This window comes from Corvus moneduloides, chromosome 9 (genome assembly GCF_009650955.1).
Source record: "Corvus moneduloides isolate bCorMon1 chromosome 9, bCorMon1.pri, whole genome shotgun sequence".
In the NCBI taxonomy this organism is placed as follows: Eukaryota; Metazoa; Chordata; class Aves; order Passeriformes; family Corvidae; genus Corvus; species Corvus moneduloides.
In genome coordinates, this window is record NC_045484.1 from 22338383 (window position 1) to 22362429 (window position 24047).

Genomic DNA, 24047 nt, shown 5'->3' on the forward strand with positions numbered 1-24047 from the left:
GGACAGGGAGGCAGAGAGCCCCTGGGGAGGCCTGCCCAGTGCCCTGGGTCTCCGTGCAGTGATCCAACTAGCCAGAAAAGGGTGGATGACCTGGGTGTCTCCTGCAAGGTGGGACAACCTGCTGTCCTTGCGTCCCCTGGCATGGGAAGCCCTCGGGAGGACAGCACTGTCCCAGGGGCTGCTCAGGGTGGGACAGCCGGCCCATGTCCCCCTGTACTAGGGTGGTCGGAGACTCAGCCACAGCACTTGTCCCCAGGGAGGGCAGACAAACGTGTCGTGGGGGCTGTGGGGCGAGATGAGGTGATGCCGGCAGGGTGCCAGCGCCCGACAGGGTCGACGAGCAGTTATCTCGGCTCGCACACGCACCCTGCACGCAGCCAGATGCGAGCTGGTACGCTCTGTGCTGCTGATTGCCTCACCGACAGCAGCGGCGCGGGAGGACGCGGCTCGTATACGGGTGCGCTTACATGAAACGAGTGGCGCGGGGGTGTGGGGGCACCGGGGCTCGGCTATCTAGTTCAGCTCCTGCGGTGGCACAAACACCCCCTTTTGAGACTGCATCTTCGCTCGCTGACGCGCTCGGTGGTCCCCGTGGCAAGTGTAGCGGCCGACACACCGGCTGGAATGCTCTCACCTGCACCCCTGCGCCAGATCCCTCCGGGACTCTCTGCCTCCACACACGGGGGCACGGGACACAGCCATTACCCCTGCCCCACTCGGGAGAGGGTGCCGGGGGACCTCCGGCTCTGCCACCTACAACCCCCCTCCCCGCTCGTAGTGCGGACAAAGCTTAAGGGCGCCTCATCCCGCTCACGTCGCGGGCAGGATTCTGGCCTCCGCAGTCTACAGCAGCACCCCTGGCTCTTCTCCCCCGTGGGACACTCTCGCAGACCAGGGCAAACCAGGGCGTGGAGACCCCGCCGCCCTGCCCCGTCCTCTCCCGTTCCGCGCCAGCTCCGAGCGCCGTCGGGGCAGCGGCAACCACCGACCCCCGCCCGGCGGGGCAGCCCCAGCGGAGGGGGCGCGGCTCAGGCGGCAGTAGAGCCAATGGCAGGCGGCGGCGGTGAATATCAATGCGGGCCGGACCAATCGGGGCGCAGCCATGCTGTTAACAGCTTAGGGGCGCGGGGCGGCGCAGAGCAGCGCTGCTGCCGCGGGGAGCGGAGTGGAGCGGTGCCGGGCTCCGCGCACCGCGCTCCCCCTGCCCGGCCCCGCTGCCCCAGCCCGGCATGGCGGCGGCCGTGGACGAGAGCGCCCTGCCCTCTATCTCCACTTTTGCCAGCTTGATGCCGCTAGAGGAGCGGCCCGCCGACATGCTCCATGTAAGCACCTCGCACCCGGGGAGAGGGTGGCGAGGGGGGTACGGGGCAGAGCGTTCCGGGCTGGGGCTAAGCCTCTCTGTGGAGTGGGGGGCGGGCCGGGCCGCCTTCCCGCCGTCGGAGGGCGCCCTGGGGGCGGCGCAGCGCAGCCGGAGTGGTGCCGACCCGTTGGACGGGTTGGGGGGAGCCGCCGCCCCGAGCGGGAGGCGCGGGCCGCGGTGTTGGGGCGGCGGGTGCCGCCGCAACTGTCTCCCCGCCAGTCCTGACGCCTCATTTTCCCGCAGAGGATGCTACAGCAGGATGGCCCCGCTGCCGTCAAGCGGGAGGAGGACGACCTGGGCAAGTTCGTGGACTTGGACTTCATCCTGGCGCACACCAGCAGTGGCGGGCAGGGGCCGACCGGCCCCAACTATCCCCTGCCCGAGACCCCTGAGAGCTGCGGCACCACCTACGACAGCGACGGCTCGTACTCCACGCCGGGCAAGTTCCCGGCGCCTTACCCCGAGGGCCAGGGCCACAGCTACGTTGCTGAGCTGCTCACCCCGGACCTGCCCGGCCACTACGACCTGCAGCGGAGGGAGTATACGGAGCTGCGGGTGCCCGGCGGCCCCCACCACCACCCTCACCCCCATCACCACCCGCCCCTCCACCCGGCCCTAACCCGCCCACTGCCCCTGGACGCCGCGCAGTCCTTCGGGCCCCGCATCAAGAAGGAGCAGCCGGAGGAGCGCGCCTGTATGCTGGGGATGTCCGCCGCCGAGTACCTGGGACCGGGCGGCGGCGAGCACAAGCCACGCGTGGCGCCGGGTCCCGGGCCGGGGCCGGTGCCGGGGCCGCCGCTGCCATACCCGGGCTTCCCCCATGGCCGCTTGGGGCCCCCTGAGGAGCCGCTGCCTGGCGCCGATCCCCACCTCTTGGCCGACCTGCCGCCCCACTACTCCGTGGCCCCGCACCGCTATGCGCCCCACTTCGCTCCCCAGCCGCCGCCGCAGTTTCATGGACATTTCAGTGTTTTCAGGGAGCCCCTGAAGGGGCCGGGGCCGGGCCCGTCGGGGCTGCCCGGGCTGCTGGTCACGCCGCCCAACTCCCCGGTGCTGGAATACTTCCCGGCCGGGGCCCCCCCCGAGGACTGCAAGCCCAAGCGCGGCCGCCGCTCGTGGGCGCGCAAGCGAACGGCCACGCACAACTGTGAATACCCGGGCTGCGGCAAGACCTACACCAAGAGCTCCCACCTCAAGGCGCACATGCGGACCCACACGGGTAAGGGCGCGCAGGGGCGGGGACGCGCACAGGCGGTCCCGGGTGGGGGTATCCCGGCACGTGGTGAAACCCGCCACCGTGGTTCCGGGGGGGTGAAGGGGCGCCGGGGGAGGTGAAACCGGGGGCGGGGGTCGCATGGAGGAGACCCCTGCGGTTTGTCAGGGAGTGCACGGTGGGTCCCCGTGGTGGGGCTGTGTGAGGGCACCCAGAGATAGCCCGCAGTCGGCATGGGGTCGCGTGAGGGGTTCTGCGTGTAGGGCAGGGAGCAGTGAGGATGGCCCCTGAAGTGCTCAGAAGGACCCCCGTGGTGGGGCTGGGCAGGGACACACGGGGACCAAGGCACGTAGCGAGACCACTCTTGTGACGCCTCCATTGCTGGCTTTGGGGCCCGGGGGTGCCTGAGGAGGTAGGGCTTGGGGGGACACATGGAGCAGCCTCGACCTGGGCTAGGGGCAAATAGAGTAGGGAGATAGACTGGGGGGGTGTATGGTCGACCCTCTGGCCGAGCTGGGACAGAGCACATGGTGCCACCCCACAGCAGGGATGAGCAGGGGACCACCAACAGTTTGAAGTGAGGCAAGGGCACATGGAGGGGTGCTGTAATGGGGCAGGGATGCCCAAAGGACAGACCTTTGCACATGGGGAAGGGCAGGAAAATGGGGGACAGAAGGAAAGCTGGGCAGAGGTGCGCAGTGGGGCTCCCATCCCCTAAGGGTGGTGATCAGGGATCTCCCTTGAAAAAGGGGGTGCTGGGTAGGGTAGCACAGAGCTGAAGGCATAGGGAGGGCGGGAACCTCCAAGCCCACTGACACCCCCTCTCCTCTGCAGGCGAGAAGCCCTACCACTGCACCTGGGAAGGATGTGGCTGGAAATTTGCCCGCTCCGATGAGCTGACCCGCCACTACCGCAAGCACACAGGGCACCGGCCGTTCCAGTGCCACCTCTGCGAGAGGGCTTTCTCCCGCTCAGACCACCTCGCTCTCCACATGAAGCGGCACATGTGAGCAGTGGCTGCGGCCGGGCTTGATGTCCCCGGAGCCAGCTCACGGTGTAAATAGCGTTGGGCCAGGGATGGCACTGGGGAGCAGCCTTGCCACCAGCCTTCTCTGCTTGTAGTTGATAACTAGTTTTCTCCTCCTGCCCCTGCTGTGAGAGCTAGCCCAGCCAAGTGGTGGGGAAGGGCTGCTTTGGGATGTATATGGGGAGCAAAGCCGCAAGAAACACCTGCCCAGGCATCATCACTCAGCTCCCCATGCCTGGAGAGTTCCCCCCAGCCAGGTACCTGGTGAGTGAGGGAGGGCTGGTGCGTAAGGGATCTGTCCCCAGAACTCCCGGCTTGTATTTGGCATCAGCTTAACCTTCTTCCCCCAGATTCTGGCACTCCCCTGGTTCTAGGGAGTGTGGTGGCTGACTCTGGCTGCGTTTTGGCTGGAGACCCATGCCAGTTGGGCATATTGGTTTTGGTGCTGGGAAATAGGTTGCTGGTTGTCTCGGTTGTGGCCATCAGAACAAACCTCCTGACCCAAAACCTACAGTGGATGGGGTGAGGGTGGGATTTGACTGGCTTGTGGCTATAAAGGTTTGCAGGTGTTGGCAGCACAGTGTCACCTTGCATAGAGAGTAGGGATGCTCCTGTCACCAGCTTGGGACTCCACTGAGCAGTCCAGCCCTGGCCGTTCCCACAGTTTTCCACTCAAGAGCCTAAAATGTCTCTTCTGGCTCTTGTCTGCTTTATTTTGTCTTGTTCTTCCCCTCAGGATGACACCAGGTACTGCTGCAGCTACCTTCCCCATGCTGCTTTTTTAATTTGGTATGTAAAGGACGGGGAGTCCAGCTATGAATGCCCAGGTCTCTGCTATACTTGAAACTTTTGTAGAGGGGGGGGGACAAAAAAGAAAGCTCAAAAGAAAATGAGTCTTTTTATGTGCAGCTTCTGCAAAGCAAGTTGTAAATTAAACAAAGCAGTAATATATAATGTTTCTGTTTTTTTAATATATTTTTTTCTTCCAGCTGGGAACACAGATGAGTCTCAGCTTTGGGAAGTGCACTGTTCCCGTCTGTGTATATTGTTAATTAACATTTCTCTGCTTGGGCACGTTAGGTCTCTTGCACTCTGAAATGTTACTTTTCTTTATATGCAAACTGTTGAAATATTGTGATCTGCTGTATAATAAATAAACAAGATGTAAACATGAAAGAGCCAGGAGAGTTTACTTTAAAGGTTTCTTCTAAGAGGAGAGGGTGAGGCTGAGCTTGTTTGTCAGTAAATATTTACATCGATGTTCATTTCTGCTTAAGTTAGCTGCGGAGGATCGATGGGGAACGCCCAAGCCTCGGCATCTGAGCAGCATCTCCTGTGCAACAGCTCTTGAGTCACCCCACTTCCCTGTGCCTCAGTTTCCCTAATCTGCAGATGGGGCAATTGCGGCACTGGGATGGTGTGACTGGTCCTGCAGTGAGTCATCTCCAAGGGGAATGGCAGCTGAAACTACTGAGAGCCTTGCTGGTCCTGAATTCTTCCGGAGCAGTCCTGTCCTGCTGTCCCTCGCAGCGGGAGCTCTGCAGTACTGGCCTTGTGGTCACAACCGGGAGGGAGGCTGGTGTCTGCTGCCTGGTCCTGGGTGCTGTCTCTGCTGTCCTCCTGGGGATGGCCCGGTAGCTTGGCGGGGTTCAGGTGCTGAGGTTTCCCTGCGTTAATAGGTGGTGACTCAGCACAAGCATGCTGGCAGGTCCCAAGCTCAGCAAGCAGGTCTGGCTCCATCCCTCCCTCCCTCCCTCCCACAGCTGATTACCTGTGATGCACGAATCCTTCTGAAGGCAGGAACTTGTCCAGACCTGACACCATGCTGGCAGTGCAGGGAGCACACTTACAGGCTCTATGATGCCCTGGCCCAGGGTGGTGGTGGCAGTGGCTCCCTCCTCCTCTGCTCACCACTGCAACCCCCGGTGGCTGGCCAGGGCTGGGGGGTGCCCTGGGGCTGCTTGCCCTGCAAGTGGAAGTGGGATGAAGCTGGGCTGATCCCACCCTTTCCTGTTCAGATGGGAATGGCAGAGCAGGTCTGATGGTCCCCTGAGGCATGGCTAACATTTTGGTGTTGGGCTCCGTGTTCTGGGGCCAGCACCCAGCCTTATGGTCTGCCCTTGAGCAGGTACAAAAGCATGGTTGATTCCAGGCAGGGTGGCAGCAGCTTGGGACGTCATGTTTGGCCTGCAGGCCTGAGATCAGGACCATGGGGCTGCATCCACAGATGTCACAGATCCATCAGGCTCAATCACTTGTCCTTTCCACTGCCGCCTCCACCCTCTGCTTGCCCCACTTTCTGAGAGGTGCCTGTGCAGGGGTGACTGTGCTGGGACCCATGTGGCCTGTGATGAGGTACTGGGGGTGTCCTGTTCCTGGGACCACCAGAACCCAAGTACAAGGCTATAATGCCAGGGGATAGCTAGGGCAAAACTTGTGCCTCTTCCCTGGAGACTTGTTCAAAACGTCACATGGAGGGAGAGGGAAAGGTGTGGGCTGTTTGAATTAGCGATGAGTCAGGCTGGCAAAGCCAGATGGGGAGAGTGCGTGCCTGCGTGTTTGTGTGCATATAAGTAATCTCTGGCTTTGTGTTTTTATTATGATTATTATTTTTATTTCCAGGGGAACGATGAATTTCTCCAACCATCCTGTCCCACTGGAAAGGCTGGCTCTGCTGTCCTGTCCTCCCTAAGCATCCTGGGAGCCGGAGTGACGGTTCACGGCTGTTTTGAGGTTCAGCTCTGAGATCAGAGCACAAACCAGTTCTTCCTTGCCTTTCATCATTGCTGTGCCAGGGCAAGAGTGAGGTCCGGCTCTGCTGCCGCTACCTTACATGGAGGCGAGAGCAGGGGAAGGTGCTTTGGCTCCTCCAAACAAAGCTGCTCTGGGTTTGCTCCCCTGTGCCTGGGGCAAGGCACTCCTTCAGGCGCTCAATGGGGCATGGCAGTCAAATGGACCAGCATGGCTGGGAATCACCGCATGGCTGGGGAGGAGTGGCTGTAGTGGAAAAGACAATTACGGTTAATTTATTGTTAATAAAAAACACCCTCTTCCAAGTGCCTGGGCCAAGACACACTCCATTGGAGGAGGCTGCCCAGTGCTGTCCCCAGCAAAACCTGCCCTGCGAAGTGATGAGGGCAGCAAGAACACACCTTTGGCAGCACTGAGGGAAGCACGGCTGGGGTGCAATCCCTGTGGTACATGCACCTGCTGTCAGCTGGAAAACCCTGTGCTAGGCCATGTCTCCCTCCCTTCCTTTTCCACCTTGGTAACTTCCTGTCAAAAAGGACCCTGGGAACTGTGCAGAGATCCCTGAACCGTCTGCAACTCTTATGCCCCATGGTTTTGGGGTACAACTGACCTGGTCCAACGAGGAGGCAAGTGGGGAAAGGAAGGAGCAAGGTATGGAGAAACACCTCCCAGCAGATGGATGAGTCATGGCCACAGCATGGCCTGGCACCATGCAGTCACCTGCCAGCTGGAGCATGGGGCCCTGGGGTCTTCAAAGCTGGAGAGGGGTGAAAGAGAAACTTGAGGGGGTTTCTATTGTCTGGGGAGGACCCAGCTCATGTGGATCACCCATGCTACAGCCAACAAATCCCACAGCTGGTCTGGGTTTGTTGATCCATAGAGAGAAGGAGTGTTGCAGATCTGAGGGTTCCTTACCCAGGGCTTGACCTTGGAGATGCTGTGGTCCATGGAGACAGCATGGAGCTGGGAAGGAGGCAAGAGTGCTATGGGTGGGATGCAGCCTGGGTGCTCCAGGGTGGGAGGATAGTTTGGGAGTGCTTGGAGGGGCTGACACAGGCCATTCCTCACCACAACCTGGGAGCTTGGGTCCCCAGGACCAAGGTGTCCCTGCTGAAGTATGCTCCCAGGGCTCGAGTCCCCCACTGGAAGAGCAGTGGGAAGTGCCCCATCCCTGCCATGGGGGGAAGGTCCAGCAACTGGCCCCCGTGTCCATGCTGCTTGGGGTGGGCCAGGCGCCATGATAACGGGGCTGTGGCTGTCACCGCACCCTTAGGAAACATTTGGCTTCAGGCACCTGAACCCACGGGGAAGCGATAACTCCCGGCTCACTTGCCCTGCTTGGACCCACACCTGACGCTGTTGTGCCTTAGTCACACACCAGAGTTTTTCCACTGCCGGGCCCCAGATAACCTTCTCCCACCCCACTGGCCACAGTGTTTGCACTTGTCCTCCTCCGCTGGTGCCAGGCTGGGAGACACACACACCCTGAGCCCTGGTCCGGAGGCACGCACACCTCTGGCCTGGGGCCACCTTTGGTCACTCTTGCCAGCCAGGGCACGGGTAAAGGGCACGAGGTGCATCCTTCCCCAGCATCCCAAGGTGGGTGAGGAGCTGGCCTGGAGGGAGCCTTTTTGCCAGGGCTAAATCTGGGGATACATCTCTCACCCAGCTGCTTGGTGGCAGATCGCCCAGGCTTGGTACCCTTGGTACCCTGGTATCCAGGGCAGCTGGAGGTGGGTGATGGTGCTGCAGTGACAGAACAGCGATGCCAAAGTTCCAGAGCACAGAAGCACTGGGTTCCTCATCATTGCTGGCTTTCCCTGACTCCCTGCATTCCCTGGATTCTCCCTGTGTCCTGGCGAGGCAGGACCCTTGTGGTCAGATCTGGGCACAGTCCCAGTGCAGGACTCTCAGTGATGGACCAGGTACGTGACTCAAGTTTCCAGCCTTACCCCTTTGCTCTGTGCAAGCTTTGGGATGCAGTGGCCAGAAGCAATAAATCCAGGCCAGAAACAATAACTCCAGGCCCCCCTGAAGCAGTGCTAATTGCTCCACTGATGATCCAGTTAGCAGAAACACCCACTTGATGTGTTTCACCTGGAGGTCCATACAGCTCCTGGTGGGACAAAGCTCCCCAGGCTTACAGAGGTGTGGGGGAGGCAGGCTGTGAATAGCACTTTCCAGCTGCCCATAATCTCCACCATTCATGAGATCAAAAAGCCTCTACCTTGGGGAGATGAGCTCAAAACGTGCTGCAGGCTGTTGAAGAGGAAAGGCTTGATCACCCTGCGCTGAGGCAGAGATTGAATCCTGTTGGGATAGGGTTTGAGCAGGTCAGGCCGACAAGTGGGAGATATAATCAAAAAACACACTGAATGGCCCATCTGTCTCTGGGTTTTATTTTTGGAACTGGTTTTTGTTTTCTATAAGTGCTGTTTAATGGCATGAATGGACTGCGAACGACCCGCCGTGAGTGGCAAAATGAGAGGTTCCCTCTTTTGGTTTTACAAAGCTCTCCCTGGAGACACAGTACCAGGCTTGCCAGGCAGGCAGAGACTGCAAAAGTTGGGAAAGTCCTGTCTCCCTCTTCAAGCCCACCTTGGGGGAGTGTGGAACCCACTTCCAGGCCAGCTGTGGCAAGAGTGCAAGAAAATGTGCTAGAAATGATTAGCAATGTCCACACACGCTATGGGGGAGGACTTGGGTGGATGAGGCAGAGCTGAGAGCAAATAGGGAGGACAGGCAAAACCTCAGGATCAGCTCTGCCCTTGTGGAAAGGTCAAGATGCTAAAAGCCATCCCTAGTAGTGTGGAAGGGGGCAGAAAGGGGATTAAATTATTTCTGGGGGCAAAAGATGGTACTCTGGGGGTGTCACCAGCTCCCATTGTGGCACGCTGGCATTGGTTGGGCTCTGATGCAGAGGCAATGTGCCAGTCCTTGTGGGAAGGGTTCACCAGCAGGATGGGAATGGTGGTAACTTCAGCACAGCCGGGCTGGTGTTGAGGGATTCCATGCAACACCAACCCCATCACAGCGGGGTTGAGCTCATCCCAGGGCTGCACAGGAGAAGAGATTCTGCTCAGAGACTGCCCCCACTCTCCTGGGCTATCCAAGGTGGCCGGCAGATCACAGTATACCTCAGTGCCCTGTGCTGAAACCTTCTGCTTCAGGCAAACCTCTGCCAGGCAGCCTTGCCCTGCCTCGATCTGGCAGGAAGGTGATTTCTCTAAATCCCTCCTGGCCCCACACCACTGCTTTCTCCCCTTTCCTTGTTCCCTCATCTCTTCCCACAGGGAAGAGGAAGCGGGACAGTTTTATTAATAAACTTTCACTCCGGGCTGCCTCCTGTGAGCTCTGTGGTTCTGGAGGATAGAGCACGAGGGCGAGGAGCGCACGCGGTGGCACACGAAGCCAGGCCGAGCAGCCCGAGTGTGCCATGCGGTGGGGCTGGCACCTGGCACGGCTGGCGGCGAGAACGGCACGGGGCAAAGCCACCAGCGAGCGCCTCGGGAAAGGAGACGGGAGAACTCCTGATGAGCTCTGCGGGAAACTGGGGTCAGCTCCGGGACCCCCGGGAGAGCAGCGACCCATCGCAGAGTCCCCGAGAGAACGGGGTCGCGGCAACTGGGGGCGAGCGTGGGAGCGACCAGCGGACTCGCGGCGCCCCCTCCCCGCAGGACGGGCTCGGAGGCGCCGCTCGGGCGCGGCGGTGCTGCCACCTCCCGGCGCGGGAGCGAGCCGCGCCTCCAGCGCGTTGTGAGCCCTGAGCGGGGCGGCGGGTGCCGGCACCCGGCTAGGTTCGGGCGCTGCCGCGGGGAAAGCGGCACCGGCGGCCTCGGGGCAGGCGGCCACGACCTGCCTGGAACGGGATTCGAACCGGTGATCCTTCGCGCTCACCCCCGCGTGGTGCGTCCCCCAAAGCGCTCCGGGCACTTCCGGGCGCCTCTTGGCGGGAGCGGAAGCGACGCTGCCCGGGCCGCCGTATGCGCCGCACGTCCCGGTGGCCGCGGAGCCGGCGCCGGTGGGTGCGCGGGTCCCGCTCGGAGCGGGGCGGCCGCGGCCGCGCGGGGAGCGCCGCGTCCCGCACGCCCTCCTGCGGGCCTCCCGGGACCCCCCCGCGGGGCTGCGGGCTGCGGGCGCGGCGTGCGGAACCCCCGGGACCCGCCGGGTGCAAGGCCCCGTTGTTGGGCCTGGCGGGGGGATGGGAGGCGGCCGAGGGGGGTGTGTGTCTATGTAGATATAAGTGTGTGAGTGTGCGTGTGCATGTATATGCGTGTGTGTGTGCGGATATACGTGCGTGTATGTGTAAACACGCGCACCTACGCGTGTTTGTATGAGTCCGGGATACCCCCGCGGGAGTTAACCCCCGACTCCCGGTTTCCCGCCCTCCCAGAGCTGGAGGGGACGGTCAGGACGGCGCAGAGAAGGCCAGAGGGCAGGCGGAGACATGGCGACGGGGGCAGATGTACGGGACATCCTGGAGCTGGGAGGCGTGGAGTCAGAGAATACGGGCACCATCAACAAAAAGGACATCATCAACTCGGATAAGGTGAACTGCAGTGCCCTGAGGGGCTGCTGCCTGATTTCTAGGCACTGGCTGACCTTGCATGTGGTGTTTGGGGTGAATATTGAAAGAAAAGATGGAATAAAGCGTGTACCTTCTTAGTTACCTGTGCTGTGGCATCTGGTGTGGGATTTTAGCTGGAGCTGTGTAAGTGGTGTCCTGCTGAGCTGTCCAGGCCCCACGACATTTTCAGCTGTCTCCTAAAATTCTCATTTTGTGAAGTGTGATGCTATCTAGCCCCCAAACAGATGGAAATACCTGTTTTAGAAGAAAGAAAATATTGTCTGACTTGATTGAATGGCAGAAGTCTTCCAGCCTGTGTGGGGAAGGTGTGTGGCTGGGGATTGGGACAGCTGGGATGCATTGCCTGTGGGAATGTTGCAAGTTAGTAAGCTCTGTTAAGGATGTGTGACATGATGTGCTGCATTCTGTGTGGTAATGTGCTACAGTATCTTGTTTTCTGTATTTTAAATTTGGGGAAGGTCGTGGGGGTCCCATGTTTTGCAAGATGTTGGGAAGGTGAACTTAGGAGTAGTTACGAGACGTGGAGGTGCTTTGAAATGTGCCCAGGGAGCTCTCTGGTACAGAGATGGTCTGATTTGAAGTAAAGCCTGTGTATTTGGGGAAAAAAACAAAACGGAACTAAACATACACAACTATCCCATCCCTAAAAGCACTTCCTGGCTGTCATTGTTTGCTTCCACTGAAACCTTTGTCTCTGAAGAGAAGCACTGTGGTTTCACTGCCTTGCTAGGGCATACGGTGTAATTGGTATAATGGAAAACCAGTGAGTTTGAGTCATTTAAAGGTTGAAATGTTAAAATTCCCGGTTACCAGCTGTGTTGGTGAACAGTGTCTGGTGAGCAGCTTGTTGGCTGGATTCAGCCTGCAGTGTTGCCACTGAGTGTTTGGAGTTGTGAGTTCTTTGATTTAAATGTGTGTTAGGCAGCAGAGAGCCAGAGGAGTACTGGTGGCTGGCTGTCTCTTCAGAGCAGAGACTAAGATGGGTTTCTCAAGTTTACTGTAATGGGGAGAGGGAGGAAGGGAATTTGCAGTGAAAAGTTTTGGGAGGGGTGCAGGAGGCCACTTGAACAAACCATTCTGAATTTCTACAAAGTACAGAAACAAAGCCAAACCAAAGGTGTAAGCTGTTGTCACATGGAGAGTGCAAAGTTGCTAATAACAGTGCAGCACTCGCTCAGGAAATAGATCTGTTCTCAATTAGAAAAGAAACAGATTGATGTCTTGAAATCACAAGAGAACCATGAAGTACTTTCCAGTCCATTAGTGACTGAGAATGTTAAAATAAAAATTACTAGGCATAAAAACATTTAAATCAGCATGACCAAGTAATTTGTTCTCAACTCCTAAAAGTGCTGGCTGAGCTGATCTCTGGCCTGCTGATATTAACTTTTAATAAATCTGGGAACTTTGGGGGAATTCCAGAAGCCTGTGTTCACACAGGGTGTGCGGTGACCTGTGGGTAACTGCCTTGGTTGGCCTTACATTGCTCCTGGGCAAACTGATGGACACACTAGGAGAAAGGTGTTTGATTAGGGATGAAAAGGTGCTGATATAATGCGTGTCTGTCATGAAGTTTTATGGAAAGTAGTTGCAGTCCAAGATGACAGGGACTTATTTTTTTCAGTGGGATCTTGAATTTGCTTGATAAAGGTAACTGGATTTAACACAATTTATGATGCAGTGTTAGTTTTACTACTGAAAAATATTCTGATTTAAAATTTGGTATTGATATGGTAAACAAGTACGTAATAGTAGTGACAGGGCTAGTAGTTACAAAGACAATACAGTTAGACCAAATGCTCGGTAAACTTCTTCCTCTTAAATAAAGTGTAACTTGTTAGTGTGGCTGTTACTGTACCTACCTGAATCCAAAGCTGATCACCTGATACAGTTGATTACTGAGAAACTTGTATATGTGGTATGGGTTGGACTGTGTCTTAGAAACCATCAATTCTGACAAGGGTTTAGGGGCCAGATTGAGTTGTGTACACTGAATTCCTCTTATGAAGAAACTGTCAAAAAATTGTTTGCTGTGTAAATGGGACAGTGGAGGTGGGGCTGGAGAACTTTGGTAGGTGGTACTGGTGGTTTTTCCAGGGGGCTACTGCAAGGGTGTGATCACAGCTGGTAAAAACGGAAGCTGCTGCAGAACAAAGTGACAAAAACCTTTTAAAAACTGGGAAGACATTTCCTACTATTTTCTCGAAAAAGGAGAGAATCAATTAAACGCATTAATACCTCTCAGAGAGGATAGTGCTTGGCTAGTAAGAAAAGACTTAGTGCACCGGCCTGTGCAATCTATAGCCAGATGTTCAGCTTGGAATTTAAGTGTGTTATCAGCAACAGCAAATGGGGGTACTGGTGAGCCCTATCACTGAAAGTGGGTACATTTTGTCTGTCAGTGTCTTCCACCAGGAACAGGCATTTTCCTGGAGAAATTCAAGGTGTCTAAAACCAGATAAAAGTAAAAACCATCACAGGGCACCAGGTTATACGGTTTTAGTTGTCCCTCGGACATTTCTACTTCTGAATCTAAAATGCAATTCTTCTGTTTCAGAAAAAATCCAAGAAGTCTTCAGAGACATTGACGTTTAAGAGGCCAGAAGGAATGCACCGAGAAGTTTATGCACTTCTCTATTCTGACAAAAAGTAAGAGCACATGGTCATCTGTGCAGGTTGTGGGGTGGCCTGGGCTTTTGGTAGCAGGGCAGCGTCCTCTTGAAACCAGGAGTGGTCTCACTACCCAGATTGATTCCCCTTTGTGCTTGGCCCATGCTTGTGCCCTTCTCTTAGTCATGGACAGTGTCTGTTTTCTCCCTTCTAAATTTGAGGGGTTTATTTGATGTAAGAAATTAATCAGATACAGGCACAATAGTCTAATGCAGACAAATGAGTGCTCTTACCCTTTGTATCCAGTTCTTTCTTAATCTTAACTGGGAATGACACCTGCTTTTATATCTGCAAAAAGAGTTCTGAGCTTGAAATCTCTTTGGGTTTGTCTTGGGCTGCTCCTTGCTTCTCGTCACCAGCACTTTTCTCCACCACAGGGATGCACCTCCACTGCTGCCAAGTGATACAACTCAGGGTTATCGAACAGTCAAAGCAAAACTGGGCTCCAAGAAAGTCCGGCCTTGGAAGTGGATGCCTTTCACCAACCCAGCGAGGAAAGATGGGGCGATGTTCTACCATTGGAGGAGAGCAGCAGAGGAAGGGAAGGATTACCCTTTTGCCAGGTTCAATAAAGTAAGTGGGAGCACTTTCGAACAGCAGCATATAAATAGTAGCTGGAAAATACCCTTCAGTTTCTTCTTGTCCAGACAGGAAGTGGATTCTTTCAACAAGTGAAGGCTGAGTTAGATTTGGTAATTGCATTTTAAATTGCAGCATGACCTGCAGCCATGTGACCATGGACTGGTGTCTCCAAATCATTCAGGCAAAGTGGGCTTTGTATGTGGCCAGAGCTTGCTAGAGACCCCTGTGTTTCAGGTGTGCAGTCATTGGTTTGGTGAGGAGGACTCATGCTATCTATCTCTGTTCTTGACCAACATTCTCCCCCTGATTACAGGCTCAGGGTAGTAAAAGATATTCTATCCTGACTAACACATAAAAGTCATAAGTCTTGTTATTTTGCTCAGTATGAAAAAAATGGCTTGAGCTTCATGGCCAGAAAGGTGGCTTGCAACCTCTTGGCCAGATTCCAGCACAGATGCTGAATTACTTTGTGTTCCCTCTGAAATTGCTCTTGTGGTATCAGTGTGGTGCAGTTCCCTGTTCTTTGCGTCTTACATTAAATTGTCACAATGTGTTGTTGTAATCTCCTGCTGTCTTTTGTCCCAGATGTATCTGCTTTGAGTGGCTGGGCCTTTTATGTGTATGCACAAAGAAAACTACATCAAGATTTATACTTCAAAGTCAGGACCTCCAAAGTTAGGAAGGAGCAGAGTTAGGGTGCTTCCATAATGTAATTTAACTCCCTTCATGATGCAAATCTGAAAGAGTAAAAAAAGCGTGTGCTAACATGATTCCACAAAAGCTCTGCTTGTGTGTAACCGTATACAATATTTTAAGTTTGTAACCCACAGAGCATCAGCTCTAACAAAGCTTGGCTTCCTGCAGAGTTAAGTGGTTGGTTGACCTTATATGTTAGAAGGCTCAAGCTCTGACTGATGGTTTTCCTCTAGCTGGGACATTGGTAAGAGCCTCCTGTGGTATCTCTTCTCTGATGTCTGGGGTGGAAGTCTGAAGTATGACTCACTTAGTCGAAGCACCTACCTAGCTGTCTGAGTGAAACTTTGTGAGGCTAATTGTCTCTAAGACTACTGCTGGAACTGGTTTTGGCTGAATTCAACTGAGTTTATCAGAGGGGGACACACAGCACATATGGGTGTTTTAATTATATGATTCTTGTTTCCTTAACTTTATCAGGTACTGTGAATTGACAGACAGACGAGCCTTCAGCAAGGCTGTAACCTTTAGATTAGTGGTACAGGCCTCTGCCATCTGCAAATGCCCAATTGCATAATATCAGGAGCAAGTTGTTATCCTTGTGGTGCTGTAGTTGAGAAAGTTGAAGGCACTGATGAAGAGTTTTGCAGATATTTGCTGTGTCAGAGGAATTTTTTTTACTTTTCCAGACTCTTTTGTGGGTTTTTTCTCACATACTTGATACCTCTGCCTGAATCTTTCCCTCCCCTTGGAATGAACCTGTTTTCCTGTGTAGTCTGTCCTGTTGATTGCTCAAGCTCTTTAACTCCTGGGTCACTGCTCAGTTGCTTTTCCTTTTCTCTGTGCTTCCAGTCTCCAGTCCAAATCCCTCCTCTTTGTTGTGAGATCCAAAATGTAAACTTGGGTTTCACCGTGTACACTGAGCCTTGTTTCGGGGTGTGAAACAGGAGTATAAAAGCAGCTTTGCTGGTGTTAGAGCAAAGCCCTCTCTCAGCCTTTTGGCTACCATCAGCAAGGGCTTAGAGAAAGTGTATGAGAATGGGGCAAATACATATTTTCCTGCCTTCTGGTGGCCTTTGGTTTAAGGATTTCTGAACTTGAAATTTGTGTTTAATAATTCTTGCTAGGTACATTCAGGGCAGAAAGCTGCTTTGTGAATAACCCATGCTAATGAGTTCTTCAGGCTGATTTTGTGTGGTGTGCAAAGGTGCTTCTCATTTCTAACTGCTGGCTTGAGGTTTAGTCCCTCTGAGATCTTGTGTTACATGATGTAGTAAATTGTCCTTGCTGGATGCTGTGTTTTCTGTAATTTGACGTGCCCTCCTGTGCACTCCCTTGTTCTCAAATATCCTTTCTTTTGAAATGGGTGGACTAGGAGTGAGTGTTCTACTTAAGAGAGCATGGTGGGTTTATGTGGGCTCTGTTTCTCTATCTCCCTCATAATTTTTACAGTTCAATTTGTATTTTTACCTCTATTAGGCATTGTGCTGATGTTTTCATAGAACTATCTTGTGGCTCCAGGATCCTGAGCAGTTTCAGCTAATTTAATACTCATCACTGTGTGAGTTTATAGTGTGAAATGTTGGACTGAGAGAGGTTTTCTGGGCTGTTGAATCCTCCTCTTGGCTCTTTCAGGTCCTGCCACCATCCAGTCCCTTTCACAAATTGATCAAGTTCCTTTTGAAAAGCACTTGGCTTTTCCTGCCCCTGTGCTTCCTTGGGAAGCTCTTCTAGACTGTCTTTGCTCCATTTCATTTCCAGGTTAAATTTTCCATGTTAAATTGGCATTTTTTTGCAAGTCAATTTCTTTGTTCTTATTTCAGTTGTTCTTTTCTTCCCATGGGTATTCCTTTCATTTCATCTAACAGACTTGAAGCCTGCAGTCAGATTCTCTTTCAGACTTCCTTTGCTAGGCTGCATTCTCTTCCAGTCTGCTGTGGGAAGACAAGCTCTCCACCCCATTACTCATGCTCTTCTCTCTACTTGTTTCCATTTCAGTGCATCTTTCCTGACCAGGGATCAGTAGTGTTGTAGTTGGTATTCATTCCAGTATTCTTGTTGTGCAATTGAAACACTGCCAATTTCTGCTGGAAATCCCTCTCTGGGGGTCATAGTTGCCTTTTCATGGTTATGTTGCATTTGAATGTATAGTCAGCCCGTGGTTGGCTCAAGCTTTCCATCTGTTCCTACCTTCTCATTTCTCAGTGGTTCTCACCTGAGCAGCCATGAGTGGGAGCTGAGGAAGTGTTTTGGAAGTGTCTTTGCTCTTGTTGCGTTCTCTTGTCTGATGAGGAGTCTGCCACCTTCCCTTCCATCCACTGCAGAGGACCCTGCTGCATCTTCTCATATGGAAGTGGTACTTGAAGGTTGAGGTTCAGTGCATCCCCAAGAGATCTGCTTCACCTTTGAGTTTCTGTCTCAGTGGTGGAAGAAGGGCAGTAGACCTAAAGAGGCTGTTATTTGGAGGCTCAGAAATGCTCCTCCGAGCTGCATGGAGTTCATGAGGATGACTTTCCTGGTGACAGGACACAAAACCACAGAGGTGTTGAAGCACATCTGCTACTTGAATGCACACAATTTTCTTGTGAAGGTAGGACCTCCTCAGGCTAAGCAAAGCTTTGCTGCAGGAGGAAGGGAGTGAGGGGGAATAAGGGAGGAAAGCACAGGCTTATTTACACTTTTGCTTTACCACATGCTAGGATTTCCCCTAATATAGTAAATATTTTTGCTGTTTCTTTAGTACTCATGTGACACTTGTGTTCTGGATGGAGCCCTTGCAGAGCAGTTCCAGACTGGAGACAGTACTGTGGGCTTGGCCTTTTAGGCACCTGGGACACAGAGTTGGACTGTCATTTGGCTCTGTGGTTCTGCTGGAGAAAAAGGTCTATGAGGAAGGGAGTGACAAAGTTGTTTGCCAAGTTTATGGCCTTCAGTTGTACAGTCTTTCAGATCTTCATGATAGTGTCTGCGCCAAACATGAAAGAAGTAGTCTGAGTATCAAAGCAGAAGGTGTGCTAAAGGCTGGGGACTCCTGCTCCTTGCCTTTCCTGTTCTTCCTGTACAAGTGAGCATGTCCCAACCCAAGTGAAGAGTCAACTGTCAGAGCAGTTTATGCCAAGATATTGGTTTTGCTGTATGGGAGGAATGCAGGGAGGCTGGCTGAACCTTGGTTTCACTGTCATGTTAGCCTGCTAATTTTGAAATCCATAGTCAGGATGTGGGTCGCTGACCTCTGCCTGTGTCAGACACCTGAAATAGGTTTCAGCCTCCTAGGTGGCAGTTCCTGGTAAGCTTCCCTGAATGTCACGTTATGGCCTTGGGATCACACATTGCTCCATATCAAGTCCTCTGCCTGCTCATCATGTTTCCTGCTACCAGGACTCATTGCTCAGGGTCCTGGCAGCCCCCTCCTGTCAGTACTGTGCTCATTTTCTTGGCTCAGGTATCTTGGCAGTGAGGAGGGCAGTGCTGCAGGAGAGCTACCATGGTTTTCTCTTCTCTCCATAGACAGTGCAGGTTCCTGTCTACTCAGAGCAGGAGTACCAGATGTATCTCCACGACGACGCGTGGACCAAAGCTGAGACAGACCATCTCTTTGACCTGGCTCGGCGCTTTGATCTGCGCTTCGTGGTCATTCACGACCGCTACGATCACCAGCAGTTCAAGGTGAGTCCTGGGGTCAAGTTGCTGCTAGCAACCTGCTGCTATGGCATGTGCAGGGCTTTCTGCACTTGAAAGACTAAATTACCCTTTATATCAACTTAATTAGGGGAAAATAATGAATTATTGGCAGCAAGGAATATTGAATTCCCAGCACAAGGCATTGCTGCTTGCTTTGTTTGTAATTAAATCTACTGTGACTTGTTCTCATTCCCTGTTGTGTTTTATTAGAAAGTTAGAAGGTTTGCACCTGCCAGGAGAACAGCTTGTTGTTCCTTGGAGAACAAGCAGCTGGGGAGCTTGTTTATTTGAGCAGGCTAGGTGTTCTGGATTTCAGTCTAGGCCCTTGGAGAAGGATCTGCCAATGAACCCTGAGGGTTGGGACTTCTCCATGGTACTGTTCCTGACTTGTGGTCTGACATGGTGCAGGTTTCCATCATCTCTGCTGTGAAATGAGGACCATCAGTGGTCTGAAAATGCAACCCTGGTGTCATGATTGCGGATCTCCTATACTGGTTCCATGCCTCCTGGTGACAGAGGGAGTGTTGTGGCTTCTCAGAACAGATCCAAATCCTGTAACTTTTTGCTGTCCTCTGAAATGCTCACACGAAGAGCCTGTAGCAAAGTAAAATAGCAAGAGTATGCTCGGCTGAGCAGCCCAAACATCTTTGGTACTGGGGTTAATGGGACACAGCTCAGACTTCATGAAATGATGGGCTGCGAATTGTTGCAGCTGATACCTTCTTGGTTGTGACTTGAATGACCATTGTCTGGAGCAACTTGGAGACCTGCACATTTGTTGCAAGTTTCCTGCTTGCAGACTTTCTCCTCTCAACTCTCCTTGCATCTTTTTATCTTCACTGCTGGGGGTGCTTCACCGCTGTATTGTCTCTAAACCCTCAGCATTGTTGGATCTTTCGGTGGGTGTTTTTAAAGCAGTAGCTGTGAACCCATGACAGTTAATTCATGCAGCTCACTGAGAAACTCCTCCTTCCCTGTCATTCCCCTGGCACCTACAAGGGTTCCTGCTGACCTTCCTCCCAAGCACTGTGTCTTGTCTTGTACTTGATGTGACATCCTTCAGCCAGTGGTCCTTAGGTGGCTATTGCACAAGGTTTTGCTTGGTTCTTCCATAATGTTGTCCTCCTGTGATGTCTTCCACAGAAAAGGTCAGTAGAGGATCTGAAGGAACGGTATTACCACATTTGTGCCAAGCTGGCAAACATTCGTGCGGCTCCGGGCACAGACCTGAAAATCCCAGTCTTTGATGCTGGCCATGAGAGACGAAGGAAGGAACAACTGGAAAGGCTTTACAATAGGACACCAGAGCAGGTAACTTGGGGAAGAGAGCATCACTGCTCCAAAAGATTGATAAGTTGAGTCAGTAGGTGTGTGATACAGGCCAGAGGGTGGGAAAGGTTAAGAAGGGCTGGACAAGAAAAGAGCAGCAACTGAGTACAGCTTTTTTTGTTGGGTTAATGTCCCTTTAAGGAGTTTAAAAGGACACTAACTGAGAAATCTGACTATACAGGAGAAAGGGCTACATGAGCAGAGTTATGGTCTCCAGTAGCTGCCAGGACCTTCTCAGTGACACTGACTGTATAGTCCTCTGATAGAAGCAAATTCTCTGGTCAATGTCTTTACGAGTACCGGAGTATCATGGAGAGAGAATTACTTATTTGAGAGTAAAAATCTTTCCAGAAAACATCAAAGACTAAATCTGCATGCTTAGTTCTCCTCTGTGTTGAAGCTATGTAATGGTCCTAGGGTTTAGAGATTAAGAAACTGTGTTCTCCATAGGCTGGGGGAAAGCATCCTTTTCAGTTAATTCCCTCCAAGGACAAGTTCATATGGGACTTCTTCCCCCCATTGACAGGTGTCAGTACTAGGCCTAGTTGCTCTGGGTTCTGTATGCTGTATCTGGGGAGGGGAGCCAGCTTTTCACAACACTGTATTTGCAACTACAGCGTATTTGGGCTTTTTTACCTTTCTGTCTGTGCTTTTGGACTCCGGAAGATGGGATTAGTAATTTATGGATTGTTGAAGGGTGCATCATAAATGTTGTAATGCAGTACCTGCCGGATTGTAGAGTGGCATTGCCACGGGTACAGGGTAAGGTTATGGAGTGTAATCTGCCCTACAAATCCAAGAAGTTAAGCAGGAGCATAAAGTCATTCCCAGGCTGGCCCGGGGCAGAGCTGTTATCGGTAGATGGCCCCCTTGCCTTGCCAGGCCTCCTCTGCTCTCTGACTGCCCTGACGTGCTCTGGTCTGCAGGTGGCAGAAGAAGAATACCTCATCCAGGAGCTCCGCAAAATTGAGACCAGGAAGAAAGAGAGAGAAAAGAGAACCCAAGACCTGCAGAAGCTCATCACAGCTGCTGACACCACCACTGAGCAGAGGCGTGCTGAGCGCAAGGCTCCCAAGAAGAAGCTGCCACAGAAGAAGGAGACAGAGAAGCCTGTAAACATTTCTCTCTTTTTTAAATTTTTTTTTGAAATTTTCCCTTTCCCCTGTTTATGCTCTGGCGGGGTAATGTGTTTTCTGCAGCAGTCCTATGGGGATCAGGCCCTTTTTGGGTAGGGGGGGAGTAATGGCTGGCTGCCTTCTGGCAGATGTTTTTTCGTTGCATCTTTGGCAGGCAGATTGGTGTAAGGCAGCCATTGTCAGAGTCCACTGGTGTGCTCTCTGTCTCTCCCTCATTGGAAAAATGCTGTTTTAAGTCCTGTTTCTCTTTCCCTCCCTGAGAAAAGGCATGAAATAATGCCAACCATTCATGCATCATGGCAAGGAGAAGCATCTGTCTCCCTGCTTCTTCCAAGTGTGTTCTGTTACTGCTGTAGGATTGGCCCACAAACCCATTGTCTTTCACCTGCTGTCTTTTCCTAGTCCAAGTTTTCCTTTCCTCCCCAACTCCTGGATCTCAGCAGCATCTCCCCAAGCTCAGTACATGCCCCTCTCCTGATCCTGAGCTGTGATCAGAGCAGCCCTGCTGTGGGACTTGTATTGTGGGAACCATTGCTATTTCTCCATGAGCTGAGCCGAAGTCTAAGGAGCCCAGAACACAGGTTTCAGTTCACATTTGATGCTACCTCCGTTTCCCTTTCTGGAAAGAGGAGGACAGCATGGACTGATGTAGATTCAGCACCTTCAGTAGGAAAGGGCTGTTAAAAAAAAATCTCAGATGTTTCCAGTGAGTCTCTGGGAATTCCTGTCCCTCCACCTTGTGAACAGAGAGCACATGTGCCCTTTTTCTCCAAAAGGTTCTGTACGGAGAGGGGGGAGAAGCGGTGAATTCTAGACAGTTATTGCTTGAAGTGTGCCTAATGGTCACCACTTCCTCAGAACACTCTTTTGGCGTGTCGTGTCCCATGTGTGTCCCTGCGATGTGATGAGTATAGTATCACTGGGCACCCTGTGCATTGCATTCCCTTAAGGGTTGTTCTGGGAAAGCTCAGCCATGGCTGGCATATCTCCCTATAAAGACAGCAGTTTGTCACTGGTGGTAATGAAAAAAAGAGGGCTAGAGAATGGGGCTGGGAAGATGCTGAGGATGCCAAGATGAGGGAGTCCACCCCTAAGTGTTGGCCGGGGCCTGTCTGCAGGCATGTAGTGCATAGGCACACCAGGGCAGGCAGAGAAGCAGCTTCTGTTGTTGCACAAGCATCATTTCAACCATGACAGAGTCCATTAGGAGTAAATTACCAACTATAGCTGGGAAATATTAAAAAAAAAATTGCATTTTAACTAAGAATTTGAATCGGGAGCTGCATCAGCATCATTTCAACAAAGGAAAATCATTTAGCAAGGAGTCAATTGAGGTTGAAGCGTTTACAGCATGTACAGGCTGTACAGGCACATGAGGCAAAAGAACCCATTTAATTGCTTATTGCCGAATGCAAGTCAGAGTTGGCTCGGCTGAGGCAACGATGCTGATTTCCCCACACTGCTTGTGGCAGGGTGTTCAGCGACAGGCTGAGGGGCAGAGTTCAGGGAGTTTGGAAGCCAGCCTTCATTCAAAGGAAGCAGAGAAGATTGGTTTTCGATTGCAGCCTTGTTTGTCTGTAATAATGCAAGCAGGGAGGCTATATCCTACCAAAGATCAAAGTGATCTCTACAAGTTTATGAGCCCTGTTGGTAGTTAGAGAATACTTTTTCCTTCATGGTCATGTTTAGGAATCTTTTCCCAGGTTCTCTATTTATTGGACAGACTACAGATAACTGAAATAATCTTAATGCCTGGCCATGCAGAGTGGTTTGCAGGGTGCCACCTCAAGATTAAGAGATAGCTGATAGGGATGTGAGAGTCACTGGCAGGGAACTTCAGAAATTGAATCACTGTCCTTCAGCATCTCTCGTGATCTTGGGGCAGCCCTGGCTGTCTCAGCCCTATCTGGAACAAAGAGCAAGCTCTAGAGCCTCTCTGCATAGAAATGTGGGAGCAGCAAGGCAAATGCTGTCTCCAAAGAAATGGGGAGATTTGAGGTGACTTAGTTTTGGAAAACATGATTGTGCATGTGTTTTTGCGGAGGTTGTGGCTATTCTTAGCTTGAATCATAAGCATTGCTGACCCATTCAGGGGACCCCAAACCATTCAGTGCAGAGGTAGCCTGGTTTAATAGTTTAAAAGTCTGCTCACCTTTTGCTTTGCTCGTCAGCACAGATTTATAAGGGATTGCATTTATTTTTTTCCATTTTGTTGAAATGCAGCTATGTGCCCTACTGTTAGCAGCAGAAGCACTGGAAGTTCGCTGCATTCTAATGCTGTGCTTAAAATACAAAGTAAGAAAGAAAACTGTCTAATGAGTCGACAAATGGCAAAACATGTATGAACAGCAGGCCTCCCTGGGAGGGGGCAGTCCTTGCATCCTCATTAGTGGGCTCATGTCTGTACAGATCAGAGGTTTCTCAGCTTATTCCTTAGAGAGTTTGCAGTCAAAAGCCAAGATTTAGGGAAGTCCTGGGCTGTTTTGATCAGCGAAATGGGTCTAAGTTGGATAAGGATGATTCTGTGCAAATATGTATGAATACCATTTAGGGCCAGGGTTTCTGTATGGGTGGATGTAAGTTTCTGTGCAGAGCAGTGCATTTAAACTAACTGACCAAAAATGTTTGAGCTTTCCAGCGACACCTTGAACTGGAGTAGTCTTCTCAATGAATTTCTTGGGATTTTCCCACTGAATCCCATTGCCTGGGATTTTCCTCTTGCCTCATCTCTGACACGTGGCCGTGGCAGGTGGTTCTCTGTCATAGGAAACAGTGTTTCCCCTTCACATAGTCTCTGTATGAAATCTTGCGTTTCTTGTGTTTCCTCCATCAACACATCCTGTTTCGCTCTCTTTCAGGCTGTTCCTGAGACTGCTGGCATCAAGTTTCCTGACTTCAAATCTGCAGGTGTCACGCTGCGGAGCCAGAGGGTAGGCTCTTGTCCTGATCCTGTGGGATCTCTGTTAATGTCTTTCACTTTGCCTGTCTCTCTCCTTGTCTGTTCTCCTTTTATAGCT

The 24047-nt window shown here is 52.4% G+C and overlaps 2 protein-coding genes across 2 annotated transcripts in view; both read left to right on the plus strand.

Annotated features, from left to right (window-relative positions):
* The first annotated feature begins 1100 nt into the window (after positions 1-1100).
* Positions 1101-4776, plus strand: LOC116448243 (Krueppel-like factor 2). Its single transcript, XM_032118382.1, has 3 exons — positions 1101-1322; positions 1604-2579; positions 3408-4776. Exons 1-3 carry the CDS (start codon positions 1230-1232, stop codon positions 3581-3583), a joined length of 1245 nt encoding a protein of 414 aa, XP_031974273.1. The 5' UTR covers positions 1101-1229; the 3' UTR covers positions 3584-4776.
* A 5526-nt stretch (positions 4777-10302) lies between these two features.
* DMAP1 (DNA methyltransferase 1 associated protein 1) overlaps positions 10303-24047 on the plus strand; it is a 31360-nt gene continuing 17615 nt past the window's right edge. The window contains exons 1-8 of the mRNA XM_032118842.1: positions 10303-10372; positions 10745-10900; positions 13497-13588; positions 13987-14182; positions 18392-18550; positions 19709-19876; positions 20821-21006; positions 23889-23960. Of these exons, the coding sequence (XP_031974733.1) occupies positions 10799-10900; positions 13497-13588; positions 13987-14182; positions 18392-18550; positions 19709-19876; positions 20821-21006; positions 23889-23960 (975 nt within the window). The 5' untranslated portion in view covers positions 10303-10372; positions 10745-10798. The remainder of the gene's footprint in view (positions 10373-10744; positions 10901-13496; positions 13589-13986; positions 14183-18391; positions 18551-19708; positions 19877-20820; positions 21007-23888; positions 23961-24047) is intronic.

Coding starts and splice junctions, on each gene's coding strand:
- LOC116448243 (XM_032118382.1), top strand. CDS start 1,230: ATGGCGGCGGCCGTGGACGAGAGCGCCCTGCCCTCTATCTCCACTTTT. Junction 1,323..1,603: donor GGCCCGCCGACATGCTCCAT/GTAAGCACCTCG, acceptor ATTTTCCCGCAG/AGGATGCTACAGCAGGATGG. Junction 2,580..3,407: donor GCACATGCGGACCCACACGG/GTAAGGGCGCGC, acceptor TCTCCTCTGCAG/GCGAGAAGCCCTACCACTGC.